Source organism: Oncorhynchus keta, chromosome 5 (genome assembly GCF_023373465.1).
Source record: "Oncorhynchus keta strain PuntledgeMale-10-30-2019 chromosome 5, Oket_V2, whole genome shotgun sequence".
Lineage (NCBI taxonomy): Eukaryota > Metazoa > Chordata > Actinopteri > Salmoniformes > Salmonidae > Oncorhynchus > Oncorhynchus keta.
The window spans coordinates 16,084,435-16,101,762 of record NC_068425.1 but is presented as its reverse complement, the minus strand read 5'-3'; the positions used below and the strand labels follow the sequence as shown (position 1 = coordinate 16,101,762).

The window sequence follows — 17,328 nt, the reverse complement described above, 5'->3', positions numbered from 1 at the left end:
TTCGACTGCGTCCGTATCAAACGTCTCCGTAAAAGGGTTGATCTGGGGTCAGGGCCCCTTATCCATGTAATCTATTAAAGGCAAAACTGATCCTAAATTGCCACTTGAATCAGATGCTTGATACATATGTTTCCTGATGTCTATTTGATAATATGCCAATCAAAGCTACACTTCATAGAACCACAAGTTAATATACATACAGAAAAAAGGAACATTTCCATTTCAGCATTAGAACCATTCTGAGATGGAAATCTTTTAAGTTAGTAAAGAAACAACAGTAGTCAAAGATAAATATACAGTGAAAAGTTAATGTGCACTAGTGTAAACCTGAGATTAATGAAAGGGTGAATGTTGCCACCATCTCTTAAGTGTCCACTTACACCAGCCCTTTGATGACAAAACCAGACTACTGCAAGTGAAGGAAAATTAAGACATTAATTTCAACAAACTATATGTTATAGTTGTGTATTGTCTTGAATGTGCACCATACATTGTCCCTGTGTGCAAAGTTTTATATATTATTGCATAAACACTACTAGCTAGTAATGTTATTGTGGTTGTATAATGTGGTGTAGGTCATCCCTGGCCCTAAGCCCTATGCAGACTGCACTCAGCAGGGCACGGAAAACAACCTGCCCCATCATTTCCCCGTTTCCCCTTGGCGCACTGTTACCCTCACACCCACCCTCCTGCCTGCTCACGGGATCCAGTCCAGCCTGGGGCGGAAGTCCCTGTCCATCTGCTTGGTCTTGTCTTCCTCGGGGGGCTCAGAGGGGCTGGGGTTGAGATCGGGGTCCGGCAGCGGGCGCTGCTCGCAGGTGGCATGGGGGTGCATCTGCCAGGTGCCGTCCCGGTAGGTGCAGTAACACACAGTCTGCTTGTCTATCTGCACCCGCTCCCCTGCCGAGATCACTCTATCGCCCACAAAACAATTGGGCCCTGTAGGCAGGATGTAGAAAAATTATGTAAAATAAATCGATAATATATCAGTTGTCACCTTAAATGTGAATTCCGTACGTTTTTGACAGTTAATTGTGTACTTAATGTACTTGTTTTATCAGCATTGCAATGAGATACTTCTGTAGTATTATTAAAATCATCCTACTGTCATTTGCAGCACCAATATGCTATACTTTGTAGAGTTACTTACACATCCATAAAGGCAGACATACAGTTGTGGCTAAATAAATTGGCACCCTTGCACTTTTACTTAAATAATTCCCTACACAAGAAACGTCAATTGGACTTCGCAAAAACCCACTTAAGCAACCCTAAACTCTGGGGAAAATGTTCTGTGGACCAATACAATACAAATCAGCACTATGTTTACTGATGACCAAATTAAGCATTCAAAGAAAGACACTTCCTACAATCAAACATGGGGGAGTTTTAATAATGCTGTGGGATTGCTTTGCTGCCTCTGGTACTGGGGGCCTTGAACATGTGCAAGGCATCATGAAATCTGCAGATTATCAGTCCAATGTTTCAACGCACTGTACAAAAACTGGGTCTATCGAAGGTTGTAGGTCTTCTAGCAGGACAACAAACCCAAATACGCATCAAAAAGCACCCAGGAATCATTCAAGAAGAAACACCAGACTGTTCTGGAGTGGCCAGCATTGAGTTCAGATCTGATTCCATCTAAAACATATGGTGAGATCTGAAAACAGCAGTTGGTGGAAGGCACCCCTCAAACATTGCAGAATTGGAGCAGTTTGCAGCTGAAGAGTGGGCCAAACTTCCAGTAGAAAAGAACTAATTGAAGGCTTCAAGAAGCATTTGTCAGCAGTTACTGTCTCTTGGCCAAAGGCTATGCAACCAAGTATTAGCTGCCTTTCTAAGGTCTTTGAAAGCCAAGTTAACAAACAGATCACCGACCATTTTGAATCTCACCGTACCTTCTCCGCTATGCAATCTGGTTTCCGAGCTGGTCATGGGTGCATCTCAGCCACGCTCAAGGTCCTAAACTATATCATAACCACCATCAATAAAAGACAATACTGTGCAGCCGTATTCATCGACCTGGCCAAGGCTTTCGACTCTGTCAATCACCACATTCTTATCAGCAGACTCAACAGCCTTGGTTTCTCAAATGACTGCCTTGCCTGGTTCGCCAAATACTTCTCAGACAGAGTTCAGTGTGTCAAATCGGAGACCTCTGGCAGTCTCTATGGGGGTGCCACAGGGTTCAATTCTCGGGCTGTCTCTTTTCTCTGTATACATCAATAATGTTGCTCTTGCTGCTGGTGATTCTCTGATCCACCTCTATGCAGATGACACCATACTGTATACTTCTGGCCCTTCTTTGGATACTGTGCTAACTAACCTTCAGACGAGCTTCAATGCCATACAACTCTCCTTCCGTGGCCTCCAACTGCCCTTAAATGCAAGTATAAATGCATGCTCTTCAACCGATCGCTGCCCGCAGTTGCCCGCCCATCCAGCATCACTACTCTGGACGGTTCTGACTTAGAATATGTGGACAATTACAAATACCTAGGTGTCTGGTTAGACTGTAAACTCTCCTTCCAGACTCTCCAATCCAAAATTAAATCTAGAATCAGCTTCCTATTTCGCAACAAAGCATCCTTCACACATGCTGCCAAAGATGCAGTAGATGGTATCGTGTACAGTATATACATAGGAGATGAGTAGGTAAACAAAGTGGCATAGTTCAAATGGCTAGTGATACATGTATTACATAAAGATGCAGTAGATGATTTTGAGTATATACGTACGTATACATATGAGATAAATAATGTAGGGTATGTAAACATTATATTAAGTAGCATTGTTAAAAGTGGCTAGTGATATATTTTACATCAATTCCCATTATTAAAGTGCTGGAGTTGAGTCAGTGTGTTGGCAGCAGCTACTCAATGTTAGTGGTGGCTGTTTAACAGTCTGATGGCCTTGAGACAGAAGCTGTTTTTCAGTCTCTTGGTCCCAGCTTTGATGCACCTGTACTGACCTCGCCTTCTGGATGATAGCGGGGTGAACAGGCAGTGGCTCGGGTGGTTGTTGTCCTTGATGATCTTTATGGCCTTCCTGTGACATCGGGTGGTGTAGGTGTCCTGGAGGGCAGGTAGTTTGCCCCCGGTGATGCGTTGTGCAGACCTCACTACCCTCTGAAGAGCTTTACAGTTGTGGGCGGAGCAGTTACCGTACCAGGCGGTGATACAGCCCGACAGGATACTCTCGATTGTGCATCTGTAGAAGTTTGTGAGTGCTTTTGGTGACAACCCGAATTTCTTCAGCCTCCTGAGGTTGAAGAGGCGCCGCTGCGCCTTCTTCACGATGCTGTCTGTGTGGGTGGACCAATTCAGTTTGTCTGTGATGTGTACGCCGAGGAACTTAAAACTTACTACCCTCTCCACTACTGTTCCATCGATGTGGATAGGGGGGTGTTCCCTCTGCTGTTTCCTGAAGTCCACAATCATCTCCTTAGTCTTGTTGACGTTGAGTGTGAGGTTATTTTCCTGACACCACACTCCGAGGGCCCTCACCTCCTCGCTGTAGGCCGTCTCGTCGTTGTTGGTAATCAAGCCTACCACTGTAGTATCGTCCGCAAACTTGATGATTGAGTTGGAGGCGTGCATTGCCACGCAGTCGTGGGTGAACAGGGAGTACAGGAGAGGGCTCAGAATGCACCCTTGTGGGGCCCCAGTGTTGAGGATCAGCGGGGTGGAGATGTTGTTACCTACCCTCACCACCTGGGGGCGGCCCGTCAGGAAGTCCAGTACCCAGTTGCACAGGGCGGGGTCGAAATCCCAGGGTCTCGAGCTTGATGATGAGTTTGGAGGGTACTATGGTGTTAAATGCTGAGCTGTAGTCGATGAACAGCATTCTCACATAGGTATTCCTCTTGTCCAGATGGGTTAGGGCAGTGTGCAGTGTGGTTGAGATTGCATCATCTGTGGACCTATTTGGGCGGTAAGCAAATTGGAGTGGGCCTAGGGTGTCAGTCTCTCAAAGCACTTCATGATGACGGAGGTGAGTGCTACGGGGCGGTAGTCGTTTAGCTCAGTTACCTTAGCTTTCTTGGGAACAGGAACAATGGTGGCCCTCTTGAAGCATGTGGGAACAGCAGACCGGGATAGGGATCGATTGAATATGTCCGTAAACACACCAGCCAGCTGGTCTGCGCATGCTCTGAGGGCGCGACTGGGGATGCCATCTGGGCCTGCAGCCTTGCGAGGGTTAACACATTTAAATGTTTTACTCACCTCGGCTGCAGTGAAGGAGAGTCCGCATGTTTTGGTTGTGGGCCGTGTCAGTGGCGCTGTATTGTCCTCAAAGCGGGCAAAAAAGTTATTTAGTCTGCCTGGGAGCAAGGCATCCTGGTCCGTGACTGGGCTGGTTTTCTTTTTGTAATCCGTGATTGACTGTAGACCCTGCCACATACCTCTTGTGTCTGAGCCGTTGAATTGCGATTCTACTTTGTCTCTATACTGACGCTTAGCTTGTTTGATTGCCTTGCGGAGGGAATAGCTACACTGTTTGTATTCGGTCATGTTTCCGGTCACCTTGCCCTGATTAAAAGCAGTGGTTCGCGATTTCAGTTTCACGCGAATGCTGCCATCAATCCACGGTTTCTGGTTTGGGAATGTTTCAATCGTTGCTATGGGAACGACATCTTCAACGCTATCCTGTCAATCACTTGAACTAATTGCAAAAATCACTGAAGCTGAAGACTCATATCTCCCTCACTACCTTTAAGCATCAGCTGTCAGAGCAGCTCACAGATCACTGCACCTATACATAGCCCATCTGTAAATAGCCCATGCAACTAGCTCATCCCCATATTGTTATTTTTTTTTTTGCTCCTTTGCACCCCAGTATCTCTACTTGCACATTCATCTTCTGCACATATATCTCTCCAGTGTTTAATTGCTAAATTGTAATTACTTCAGCACTAAGGCCTATTTATTGCCTTACCCCCCTAAACTTACCTCATTTGCACACACTGTATATAGATTTATTTATATTGTGTTATTGACGGTACATTTATTTATTCCATGTTTAACTCTGTCTTGTTGTTTGTGTTGCACTGCTTTGCTTTATCTTGGCCAGGTCGCAGTTGTAAATGAGAACTTGTTCTCAACGGGCCTACCTGGTTAAATAAAGGTTGAATAAATAAAAGATAATTATAAAAAGCTCATGGGTGCTAATAATTGAGTCCATGCCATTTGTTTTTATTTTCTCAATTAAAATTGTAAACTTACGTTTCAAAAAACAAAATTGCTTCTTCAATGTTGAAAATCCAATGCGTGGAGACCAAACTTATTATTTTTTAATTACAACTTATTATTGAAGAAAAAGGGAATTATTTAAGAAAAGTGAAAGGGTGCCAATATATACTGAAAAAATATATAAACGCAACATGCAACAATTTCAAAGATTTTACTGAGTTACAGTTCATATAAGGAAAGCAGTCAATTGAAATAAATTAATTGGGCCCTAATCTATGAATTTCACGACTGGGAATACAGATATGCATCTGTTGGTCACAGACACATTGAGAAAAGGTGGGAGAGTGGATCAGAAAACCGTTCAGTATCTGGCGTGACCACCTCAGGCAGCGCGACACATCGCCTTCGCATAAAGTTGAGCAGGCTGTTGATTGTGGCCTGTGGAATGTCCCACTCCTCATCAATGGGTTTGCGAAGTAGCAGGATATTGTAGTGTTGTGTTGTGTTATGTCGTGTTGTGTTATTTAGCGTTGTGGTGTCTTTCTTGTTGTGATGTGTGTTTTGTCCTTTTTTTTTTATTTCCAGCTCATGAAACATGGAATCAACACTTTAGATGTTGGGTGTATATTTGTGTTCAGTCTACATCTGCATTGCTTGCTATTTGGGGTTTTAGACTGGGCTTCTGTATAAGCACTTTGTGATAACTGTTGATGTAAAAGGGCTTTATAAATAAATGTGATTGATTTACTGATTGAACTATATACGGCACACACAAGCTGTTCCTTTACTGCCTGCTGTTGGATGGCTGGCCCCATGCCCCACTATCCCACCAGGCTGGGGGCTAGTTACTATTCCTGTGTTGGACAGAGCACTATCGAGCAGTTTGATCTGTGCAATGCTGAATTCCATAGTTTAGTTCTAAGGATGCTTGGATCCCACATCAGTGACTAAATATTTGAAATATTTCCAAAACTCCTTGGCTTGACTCTAACTAATAATTGAGCTTGTTATGAATATGATGTACATATCATGTTGAACGCATAGTACAGATGGTACCAGTGCAGTGGAGCAGTGATTAAAGAAACACTGACTCCAACTGGGGGCAGCGGCCAACTACTGCCATCGTAAACATTACATAAGAAGAGCTGCAGCTGTGTCAAAGCTAATTATTGATGGTTGAAATCAAATCAATGTTTATTGGTCGCATACACAGTTAATTAAGCAGGTGTTATAGCAGGTGCAGCAAAATGCTTGAGTTACATACAGTTGAAGTCGGAAGTTTACATACACTTAAGTTGGAGTCATTAAAACGTGTTTTTCAACCACTCCACAAATGTCTTGTTATCATGCTAAGGTTTTGGCAAGTCGATTAGGACATCTACTTTGTGCATGACCCAAGTCATTTTTCCAACAATTGTTTACAGACAGATTATTTCACTTATATTCCCTATATCACAATTTAAATATAAAGAAGCTTACAATATAAAGAAGTTTACATACACTAAGTTGACCCCAAGCATACTTCCAAAGTTGTGGCAAAATGGCTTAAGAACTACAAAGTCAATGTATTGGGGTGGCCATCACAAAGCCCTGATCTCAATCCTATAGAAAATTTGTGGGCGGGAACTGAAAAAGTGTGTGCGAGCCAGGAGGCCTACAAACCTGACTCAGTTAGACCAGCTCTGTCAGTTGGAATGGGCCAAAATTCACCAAATTTATTGTGGGAAGCTTGTGGAAGGCTACCTGAAACGTTTGACCCAAGCTAAACCATTTAAAGGCAATGCTACCAAATACTAATTGAGTGTATGTAAACTTCTGACCCATTGGGAATGTGATGAAATAAAAGCTGAAATAAATAATTTTCTCTACTATTATTCTGACATTGCACATTCTTAAAATAAAGTGGTGATCCTAACAGACCTAAAACAGGGAATTTTTACTAGGATTAAATGTCAGGAATTGTGAAAAACTGAGTTTAAATGTATTTGGCTAAGGTGTATGTAAACTTCAGACTTCAACTGTATGACCAGGCTTATGGACTCTGTATATTTGCGTTGTATGTTCGGGTCAAATTATACAGAACACATCTGTATGTGTGTATGTCCACGCTATCATTATAGCATGCAAACTAGTGTGCAAGAAATGGTGTGTTTCTGAGGGTAGAGACCATTAATTGTGTTGGAAAGTTGTGTGTTTGTAGAAGTGAACTCACCAGTGTAGCAGACAGGACAGCAGTGGTTGGGCTCATATGTAGGGTTGACACAGTGTGGTGCAGGACAGTCAGAGATGGAACAGGACACCTCCCTGTTGGACTCGCAACGACATCTCTCACAGCGTGACAACTGAAACAGCAGGTTAGACACACCTTTAGACATGTTTTCTACCACACTCACTTTCATTCTCTCTACAGTTACACTCTGTGTTCTCCTGTCATTTGGAAGGAAGCATAATACTTGAGAAACCTATGAAGCATGTATCAATGTGATACCTGAATACTGTTTTCAATTGCCATCTCAACTGCTGACCCCCACATGACCCCTTGTTGATGGAGAGTACTGTTATGATTACACTTGACAATAGGCCTACATCTCTCATGCAATTAATCAATAACCAATGTCCCCATCTTCACCATCAGGCTAGACACACACAAAAACACTGCTTTGACATGAGTATAAAACAGTATAATAAACTAATTCAAAGGTCCAACCTTGGATAATGTACACAGTCACTTAAAGTAGATGGAGCATATTTTGTCATGTTTCTTTTAAAAATAAATCTCACCCTGAATTCCTCGAATATTCTGTACATTTTGCCACCATATACACACACTTTGCTAACTGCCTCACACACTGGACAGCAGGACTTGTATTTAATCCGCGTACATCGAGGATGAATGCGAGGACACTTGGGTCGTATGCACACGGGTCCGTCTTCAGTGCAGGTGCACGGACAAGCAGATGGACTGGGATAGTACACCTCCCCGATGCTATACACAAATCCGTGGTCGTCTAAACACCACTTGCCCCGGTAATCCCCAAACTCGTACTCCGAGTCAGTATTGGTTGAGTATTCCGTCAATGTTTTGGGAATTGGGTAGAGGAGCGCGATGTAGAGGCAAAGCGCACGGCTGTTCATTATTCCTGATATCTGCAGTGGCCGTCTGGTGCTCCCTCGTGCTCTTTTCAAGAGGTGTGACGACGCATGGATGGTAGAGAAGGCGACGAGGCAAGAAAAGTGGGCATGCAACCACATTCCCCACAATGGCCAACGAGATTTTACTCACAGTAGTAGTCCAAAAGTCAGACCCCCCAATTTGAAATAATTGTAAAATAATTAAGGGATGTTTGATAATACATTGTCGATATCAAAATTACAATGCTGAGTTATAATTGACTGGGCAGTCTAAGCAATCATATACCTACATCTAGAGGAAGACAAAACATTTGAAATAAACCACAAGTCAGAAAGACAGAAATTACTTTTATTTGGGCAAGAGGCTTGACAGTACAAAAAAAGATGCAAATTGCAGAGGCATACTCAAATTCAAGTAAAAACAGTCATTTGAATGCATGAGGTTATCTGAGGTTCATCCTGACCATTTCTCTAGTGGTGATACACAGAAACAGGGTTTGACACAGCTGTGCAGTTGCAAACAGCTAATGTAAAACAGTTCACAAATTATCCATTTGCTGTGATATAATAGGTGATATTCAAGGACTGGCCATTTCATATGAATTCTGAATTTAATCTATCACTAACAGTCCACACCATATTGATTACTAACTAAAAGTTAGATTTAAAAAATTAAAAAAGGCAACAAAAACAGCATTTAAAAACCATTGTCAATTGGGTATGGAATAAATTAGGCCTAGGCCCCTCCCTGTTCTATCAACGCCAATAGCTAAAGAGGAACGGTTGGCTTGTGGTATGAATCCAGAAATCCATAAGATCATTAGAAATGTCAAACAAACTGAGTGTGGGGATGGTGGAAGAACATCACAGGGTCATATTTAAATGGGCACAGGGTTGCACGACATCGCAAATAACACACAGAATGTACAAAACTATGGACATCTCTACCCATGAAATGACTTCTATACATTCTAATATTTTTGATATGCAGCACTGTGCCCACAAAGCATGACCCTAGTCTACAAGTTGGAGGGTGTCCTCAGAGAGAGACGTGCCCTTCTACAGAGATGTTATTGGGAGGGCTGGCTGGCTGGGCGTTCCTCTGGGGCAGGTTCAGCTGAAGCAGGGGGGTCTGCAGGGGGTCCGGTGCTGCTCTCGGATGGGGCGGTGCTGTCACTGGTTCCCTCGTCCGTGATGCTCTCCACCGGTGGGCCCTGCTGCTTCTCTGCAGCAGGTGTGCCCTCCTCAGCCTCAGGCTGGGTCTCAGATGTCTCTGATGCAGGAGTCTCTTCTGAAGGAAAGGAGGAAAGTGTGTAGGTCAGGTGTCTTTATGTAGATTGTAATGATCATTGATCACAATGCTCAGTCTGAATGCCACAACGGTTAACATGGTACTGCAATAAAAGCACTACTTGTATCAGGCTTTTTCTTACTCCAAACAGCAAGTTACTGAAATAACAGAGAAAACGCTGTAGTTAGTGTTAGTGAGATGTTGGTATGACTGACCGGTCTCCATAGGAGTTGGCTTGTCCTGGTCCTCCTTGTTCTCTGTGGTTGGTGGGGTGGTGTTGTTCTGTTCAGTGATGGGCAGGGTAGATGAAGCGGAGGCTGCTGCTGCCTGCTGCTGCTCTTGCTGTTCCTGGGCCTGAGTCGCCTTCTCTGCCTGCTCCGCCGCTTCCTTCTCCCTCTCCTCTGCCCGCCGCCTTGCAGTCTCCTCTGCCACAGCAATCTCTGCTGCCAGCTTCTCCATGTCTACCTCCACCTTCTGACCGCACAGCTGCTCACAGACAAACACATCTAGTTTCAGACACTGCAGCTTTGAGCAGTTACGACAAATCCGACTATTGTACAACACACCAGAGCTACAAAGACAAACTTGAACAGCAACAGAGTACAAACTATCATCTCAGCACAGCTGCTGATAAAAGTAAACAAATTATCTCCACTAGTACAAAAAAAAAAAAAAAAAAAAGACTAAGGCTATCAGCTGTTGCACTTTGTATGAGGAGATTCTCATTTTGGACACTGTGGGGTGGGGGCACATACCCGTTTGAGCTCACTGTTGAAGGAGTCTGTAGTCTCCAGGAATCTCCTCTTCTTGTCCTGGTGCCGGTCCTCTATTTGCAGCAGCTCTGCTTCCAGCTTCCTCTGTGGAAAGGAACCGTGTCAAACCAGACTTCTGTGATTGCAGTCCAGTGTGCGTCTTCCACTAGCTTTGCTTACCTGGTGCACCATGAGGGACTGGACCTGGCGCTTGAGGACTTGCATGCGTGCAGTGGTGACGACAGAGCGCACATCTGGCACCACAATCTCACTGAGGATGTCACTGATGAGCCGGTGGTTCCTCTGGAAGCGAGCGGTGGCCGTGTGCTTCATGGAGAACCCATCGTCATAGTCTACGGAAAGGACAAACTTTGGCTTTCAATACACACAATATGGATAAACAAAAAAAGGTACAGGAGAGACAGAATTTCTAGTCCCCAGGCCATTACCATCTGGGTCTTCAGCAGGCTGGATGCTCATGTAAGGTTCTCCCTTCTCAACGCGGGTCTGCCGCTGTCTGCTCTCCTCCTCCAGAGCCGCCTCGGCACGGTTCTTGGCATTGATGTAGGCCAGGTAAGCCGGTGAGTTGTGGTAGGCCTTCAGGGAGTCGTTGTACTCAATCTATAGAGGCAGTAGTTATAAAATCTTGGTGAAAAGACTTGACTCATTTACCCAAGGCAAAATAGCTAGGGCATTGGAAAACTGAAGCTCCCAACTGCCCTCACCTTTTCCGCTTCATATTCATTCAAGTAATCCTGCTTCTCCTCTTCAGTGAGGTCCCTCCACATGCCACCAATAATCTTTCCAATCTCCCATAACTTCAGATCCGGATTGGAGGCTTTGACTTGGTCCCAGACCTGGCAAAAAGGAGGCACCATGGTCAAAACAGAGCAGCAACAGCCGGAAAATGTATATAAATACACAAGAGGAAGAAAGAGGGAGAGAAAGATTTGATTTGGAGGAGACAAAGGGAAAGCAAGCATAACAGGTCACACAGAAACCAGGACAGACAGACTCAACAATGAAGACAGGTGTTGAAGAGGAGTGGATCCAGATGGTGGTGTAACTCAGCTGTCTCCGACCTCCAATCCAGAGGGGGTAAGATGTGAGGAACATACCACCAGGGGTCATCAACAGTGGGGTCCCCGGCCATCCAGACGGTTGGCTGGGCGACCCCCTGTACAAGCAGTAAAAGTAGACACCGTGGGTGTCTTACCTTCCTGCTTACCTTCCGGCTGTACCGCATGTAGGGCATCAGCGGCTTGTCTGGCGGTTTGGGCGGCTTGGGAACAGTGATTCCTGAGGAATTCTGGGAAAGAGAGCCAAAGAAAATATCAATAGGTCAAACCAACGGACATAGTTATTACAGAAAGCACTTATGTACTACTTTGAAGAAGGGGCAGGGCCACAACTGAAAATGACAATCTGCTTTAAGTGAAGCGCTTAAGGAGATTCATTCCAAAATCCTGCACCTTATTTTTTGGATAGTGTTTCATGCATAGCTGGTATGTCGAGGACAAATTATTGCCCTCTCAGTGTTGAGGGCTATAATTCAAATGAATACTGCTATCAATTTTGGCTGCCTTGTGATTAAAACACCAACCAGTATGAACCTCTGACACGCCAAGTCATGAGCCGTGAATGGACGGGGCAACATGCTGCTGCTCCCTAGCAGGCTGTACAAGCAGGGGAGGGGCATGGCAGAGGTGCAATTGCTCTAACATGAAATGCTTTTGCATCAAGGAGTGGGACAAGATGAGGGGAGCTGGTGACACTTCGAACAAACAATCACATGTGGTTGGTGGGTCATCAAGCGGAGCATCAAATCAGTTGGAATAAGATGATCGTGTTAGTTTTACAGAAGATTATAGGAGGACTTTGGGGCAATTACTGACCTCACTTGACCACTGCCAGCAGCTGTTTTTGTTGTACCATTTATCCCCCCCAAATGTATCCTTTCCTGCATGTTGAATATATATGCGTATATATTTTTTCTTTCTTCACCATTCTATTGTTGTACCAAACACTCATTTCCCTTTTCTCCCAATTATCCTTGTCTCACTCAGGGAATAGCCAGCCTTACTCCTTGGGCTCTAGCCCTGGATGGCATTGGTCCTACCATTACCCTGTTGTTGCTGCCGGTATTCCCTCCCAGCCTGTAGTTGTTGTAGGCCAGATGGCTGTATGGGTTGTACCCCACAAACCCAGGGGTGTTGGGCACTTGCTGATGGAGACAAATGAGACAAAACACAAATGAGAAATGACACAAACAAGGGGGAGGGACAACAAAAAATGAAAAGGATTTTGGGGGTAATGATTTAAAGCAGCGCATAGTCATTGGCTTATTTCTGTCATAGGAGCATCACAAAATAAAAAGATAGCAAAGGGGGAGGTAAACAGCTGGTAACTGGCCAGTTCTACTTCCATCTATTGATGTTCAAAATGTATAGCAGCATGTGATTTAGATGAAGGGAAATGTTTGTCTGTGAGCCACATACTTGCAAATGTATTGACAGAACATCCTGAGCTAATACGTCCGTGCGGTCCTCGAGCACCACCGTACATTACTGAGCTCATGTTGATTGTATAGAAGACCCACTCCTCTGGCATTGGGAGAAAATGGGAGGACTGATGTTGGATGGTATGTGATACTTACAGTTGTGGGGGCTGGGGTGGGGGGAGGTGCATATGATGGCCTTTCTGTGTAAAGTAAATGTTAAGACAAAGTTTAGACATACCAAAACAAAAAGAGTAAATTGGACTCCCTGTATCATTAAACTCTATAATGCAGTTAGCATTTAACCTGTATCTAAACCTACATGTCAGTTGTATTGGTCCCAGGCTACCTGCCACACCAATTCAAAACAAATTGACATAAATATCTACTTACTTGACATCTTGGCTGAGGAATTGTGGATTTCAAGCTATTCTTGTCATTGGCACTGTAATAAAAACATTGAGCTTGTTATAGGCAAATAATAATATCAATGCCAAAAACGGCTAGTGCGCCCAGTGCAAGAGATTGAAAGATCATGGCATCTGGGAAACAGACCGTAGGATTCACACCGTTTGTTGTTGGCTCCATAAATACAATGTAACCAGTAGGCTGCATACAAAACATGTTGTCGTTTCCTTATAATAAGAACAATTTTAAGCAGTTTCTATACTGACAGACTAGCTTTCGTCCACGCATGCATCTCGGCAGATCCAACGCAAACTCATGGACTCTTCTCTACCGCCTATTGTGGCGGTAGAGAAATTGCTAACAAAAAATACTTTATTTCGTATTTGGGGATTAATGGCATCCTACGCATACATAAACACGTTCTCTAGCAACAACCCTAGCAACATCTTTACTTTCATAAATGTATAAAGTTTAGTGAAGCTAGTCATGAACGCAGAGCCTCATACTGAGCAAAGTAAATTAACGTAAATCAACTGGAGGGAGGCGGTAGGCCCCCACGTTGGTTGAAACCGGCCTAATTTATTTTGTTGACGTCAAAATTGCGTCAGGCGTTTAACACATATTGATTTATTAACCCATTGCAATGCTAAGATATTAGTAATTGACTAGAGACATATGCAAGTACAAGATACCAGTGTGTGAGAATCTACCCGACAATGCCAATGTGATGACACAATGGTTGGAAAATGTCGAGAAGTGGCTAGTAAAGAGTGCTAGCCGCATAGTGGGATAGCTACAGTAACTAGTTAAATCATTCTAGGTTGAAACTAGCTACGTAAAGGACGTAATCTCAAAACATACGCTAAAGTTAATTAAACATCCAAACTAGCAAAGTTACAGAATGCAGTTAGCTAATCTAGTAAGCAGAGTTAACGACAACAGTTACTGTTAGCTAGCCCTTAAACCCCTTTCCATATTTAAGGTTTTCATTTGTTACATTCGCCCACATTTGGCTCCATGTGAACTACAATTCCGACGCTGTGTTTTAACTTTTAGATAAAGTCAATAGCCACTCCTTCAAAACCGATTTTCTAAACATATGCTGATATGCCCCTTATCTTTCATATCAGTGAGAAATAAACTTTCAAATACAAAATAAGCACTTACAGTATTTGCACAGAAGTTGTTTCTCCAGTTGAAGAACTACACTTCCTCCCCACTGTTGCGTACAGCCAGGTGTTCGAAGCAAGCTCGATAGCTCATTAGCACAGGTGGCCGGCTATGATTTCTGTCTGGCTTCCGTAAACAAGAGCTGGAGATATGGCCTTGTGGGAACACCAACCCTATAAAAAAAGGTGTAGCAATTTAACCTTTAGTTCTTTCAATTATTTATCGCTGATATGAAATACAAGTCTACAAAAACGTATCGCAAGCGATGCATGTTAATGTTTAGAGCAGGAGTCGGGGCTCAACAAAACCTACACTGGTCAGCTATCGTTAATATGCGCTAAAGCAGTTAGCGTCTATGAAAGGAGTCACAGTTAGCTAGCGAACGTTAGCTAAGCCTTGCTTGAAAGTAAATGCAGATAGTATTTGGTTTGAATGAAAATACAATTCTATTCAGTTGTGAAATCATCTCCACCTTCATCTGACCTTTTCGAAAAGTAAAATGCAAAACTATCGAAAGGATCTACACTTGAAAATTAACTCACCCCGAGCTCCTTTCTTTGTTCCCTCGAAAGCGCGTCTGTATTTTTTTCGCTGGTGAATAACTGCGGATTTAAAACACGATTTCGTAGAACACGCCGTCTACTGATTCGGAGAGGAACCGCTGACTTGCACCCAGTGAGTTAATATGCTTAATCATTGCTTACCGCTAGGTGGCTGCAGAACACCGCTACTGATTTTATGCAGACTGCTTTTAGGTATTGCATGGCTGCCCTCATGGCTTGAGCAAAGATAAAACAAAACTGATATTGGGTCAGCTCTCAATCCCGTACCGTTATTGAAGTTCAAGCACAGACAGATTACCTTATCCCGATTGTCCTCCCCTCCTCAAGATGTTTCACACAAATGTTTCACCTCTTGTCTTTCTTACACTTCTGTGCACACAGATGCACAGAACACATAAAAATGGTATGTTTGAGATTCAAGCTCAGTTGTAGTTATTTAGCCCCTACAAAGCCCTGTAAACTTAGTAATGTACAGTTTCAGTTCATTTGTATAACACCACCACTTCTTGACTAAATTGTGGGTGAGATGTGTGGTAGTACGTCCCCAGAGCTTCCATGTTGCTGTGAGTGAGCTGGATATGTATTAGTCTTCTCCGTTTTATTCAAAGGATTGCTGCTAGAGTGCATCCCCAGAAAGAAGCAGACAGGACTGTGAAGTAAAGCCCTAATAATGAAGGGCAGGTTTTCTCCTGAAGACCAGACATCTAGGCTAAACCTCTTGTGTGAATATTGCCCAACACCAAGGCGCAAAATGTCCCCATGAGTGTTTACTTGGGGTCTTTTTACATTCTTACTGTCTTGTGAGCTTAATGAAGATGTAAAATGTATGAGTGCTATATTATGTTTCTGCTCAAGGTTTGAATGGTGCAACTTGTGTGTGTGCGTGATGAGTCTGTGGAAGAGGGGGAACTGGGATTTGTCTCCACTTGACATAGTTGAACAGCGACAGATGGATGCTGTCAGATGTTGAAACATGTATTTCCAATATGGAGTGTCTTTTCCCAGGGGTGTTTAACCTCCTTTCCCACTCCCACTTCTCCATTCTGGCTAGACTGCATTGAGAGAATGTGCTGTTCTTGCTCTGTCTGTACTTTTTCAAACTGCTCCAAATGGAAACGTCCCCAAAGTAACATAGACAAGAGCAGAATGCAATACTTTTTTCAATGATTCTGTGATTATTTTTCAAGCCAGCAGCTGCATCATTTATTTTCAGTCAATCATGAAACCAACAATATCCTTCAGGATTGTCAAGTCATTGAAACATAGCTTCATGATGAGGACCGTAGTATAATTATACTAAAATATAGGCCTACTTGCAGTGTATAGAACTAATATGGTCCAAAGATGGCGACAAGATATGACTTGAACATAAATCTGAATGATGAATATCTCTGTCTGAGATTAATATCTCTGTTGTCTGAGGAATGCCATAGTAACCGTGAACACCAATCACCTGCACACAGACATGCATGTTGAAGAATAATGAATATTTATTTCTGGGGGCACAGATGGTGTAGTAAAATAGGTTGCTAGGTAACGCTAGCTGACCAAGGCTGGGGCTCCTGCAGATGATACATCTGATGAATGCTTATAAGATTTCTCTTTGAGAGAGAACATGTACACCAAACAAAAATATAAACGCAACATGCAACAATTTCAAATATTTTACAGAGTTAGAGTTCATTTCAGGAAATCCGTCAATTGAATTGCATTTACTAGGCCCTATTCTATGGATTTCACATGACTGGGAATACAGATATGCTTGTTAATCACAGATGCCTTAAGGTCACAGATACCTTAAAAACAAAAGGTAGGGGCGTGGATCAAAAAACCAGTCAGTATCTGGAGTGACCACCATTTGCACAGTGGTCTAAGGCACTGTATCTCAGTGCTACAGGTGTCACTACAGACCCTGGTTCGATTCCAGGCAGTATCACAACCGGCTGTGATTGGGAGTCCCATAGGGCAGCGCACAGTTGGCCCAGTGTCATCCGGGTTTGGCTGGGGTAGGCCGTCATTGTAAATAAGAATTTGTTCTTAACTGGCTTGCCTAGTTAAATAGACATGAAATAAATACAAAATAAATGCAGTGCAACACAACTCCTTCCCATAGAGTTGATCAGGCTGTTGATTGTACCCTGTGGAATGTTGTTCCACTCCTCTTCAATGGATGTGCGAAGTTGCTTGATAATGGCGGGAACTGGAACACGCTGTCCTACACGTCGATCCCAAACATGCTCAATAGGTGACATGTCTAGTTAGTATGCAGGCCATGGAAGAACTGGCACATTTTCAGCTTCCAGGAATTGGGTAGAGATCCTTG

The 17,328-nt window shown here is 43.4% G+C and overlaps 2 protein-coding genes across 5 annotated transcripts; both read right to left on the bottom strand.

Moving 5' to 3' along the window:
* Positions 1-697: 697 nt before the first annotated feature.
* LOC118384564 (von Willebrand factor C domain-containing protein 2-like) lies at positions 698-8,357 on the bottom strand. Its single transcript, XM_035771190.2, has 3 exons — positions 7,974-8,357; positions 7,405-7,534; positions 698-939 (listed from the first exon to the last, which is right to left on the bottom strand). Exons 1-3 carry the CDS (start codon positions 8,325-8,327, stop codon positions 698-700), a joined length of 726 nt encoding a protein of 241 aa, XP_035627083.2. The 5' UTR covers positions 8,328-8,357.
* Positions 8,358-8,659: 302 nt separating this feature from the next.
* Positions 8,660-15,153, bottom strand: LOC118384563 (SWI/SNF-related matrix-associated actin-dependent regulator of chromatin subfamily E member 1-like). 4 transcript variants are annotated; one of them, XM_035771186.2, is made up of 12 exons: positions 14,985-15,153; positions 14,440-14,615; positions 13,258-13,309; positions 13,024-13,067; positions 12,493-12,591; positions 11,584-11,676; positions 11,093-11,224; positions 10,817-10,988; positions 10,548-10,720; positions 10,371-10,472; positions 9,831-10,101; positions 8,660-9,615 (listed from the first exon to the last, which is right to left on the bottom strand). In XM_035771186.2, exons 3-12 carry the CDS (start codon positions 13,262-13,264, stop codon positions 9,395-9,397), a joined length of 1,314 nt encoding a protein of 437 aa, XP_035627079.1. In that variant the 5' UTR covers positions 13,265-13,309; positions 14,440-14,615; positions 14,985-15,153; the 3' UTR covers positions 8,660-9,394. The 4 variants fall into 4 exon arrangements, with proteins under 4 accessions (XP_035627079.1, XP_035627082.1, XP_035627080.1 ...); XM_035771189.2 differs by having other exon boundaries at positions 11,596-11,676; positions 14,985-15,152; XM_035771187.2 differs by lacking the exon at positions 14,985-15,153 and adding an exon at positions 14,755-14,917.
* Positions 15,154-17,328: the final 2,175 nt, after the last annotated feature.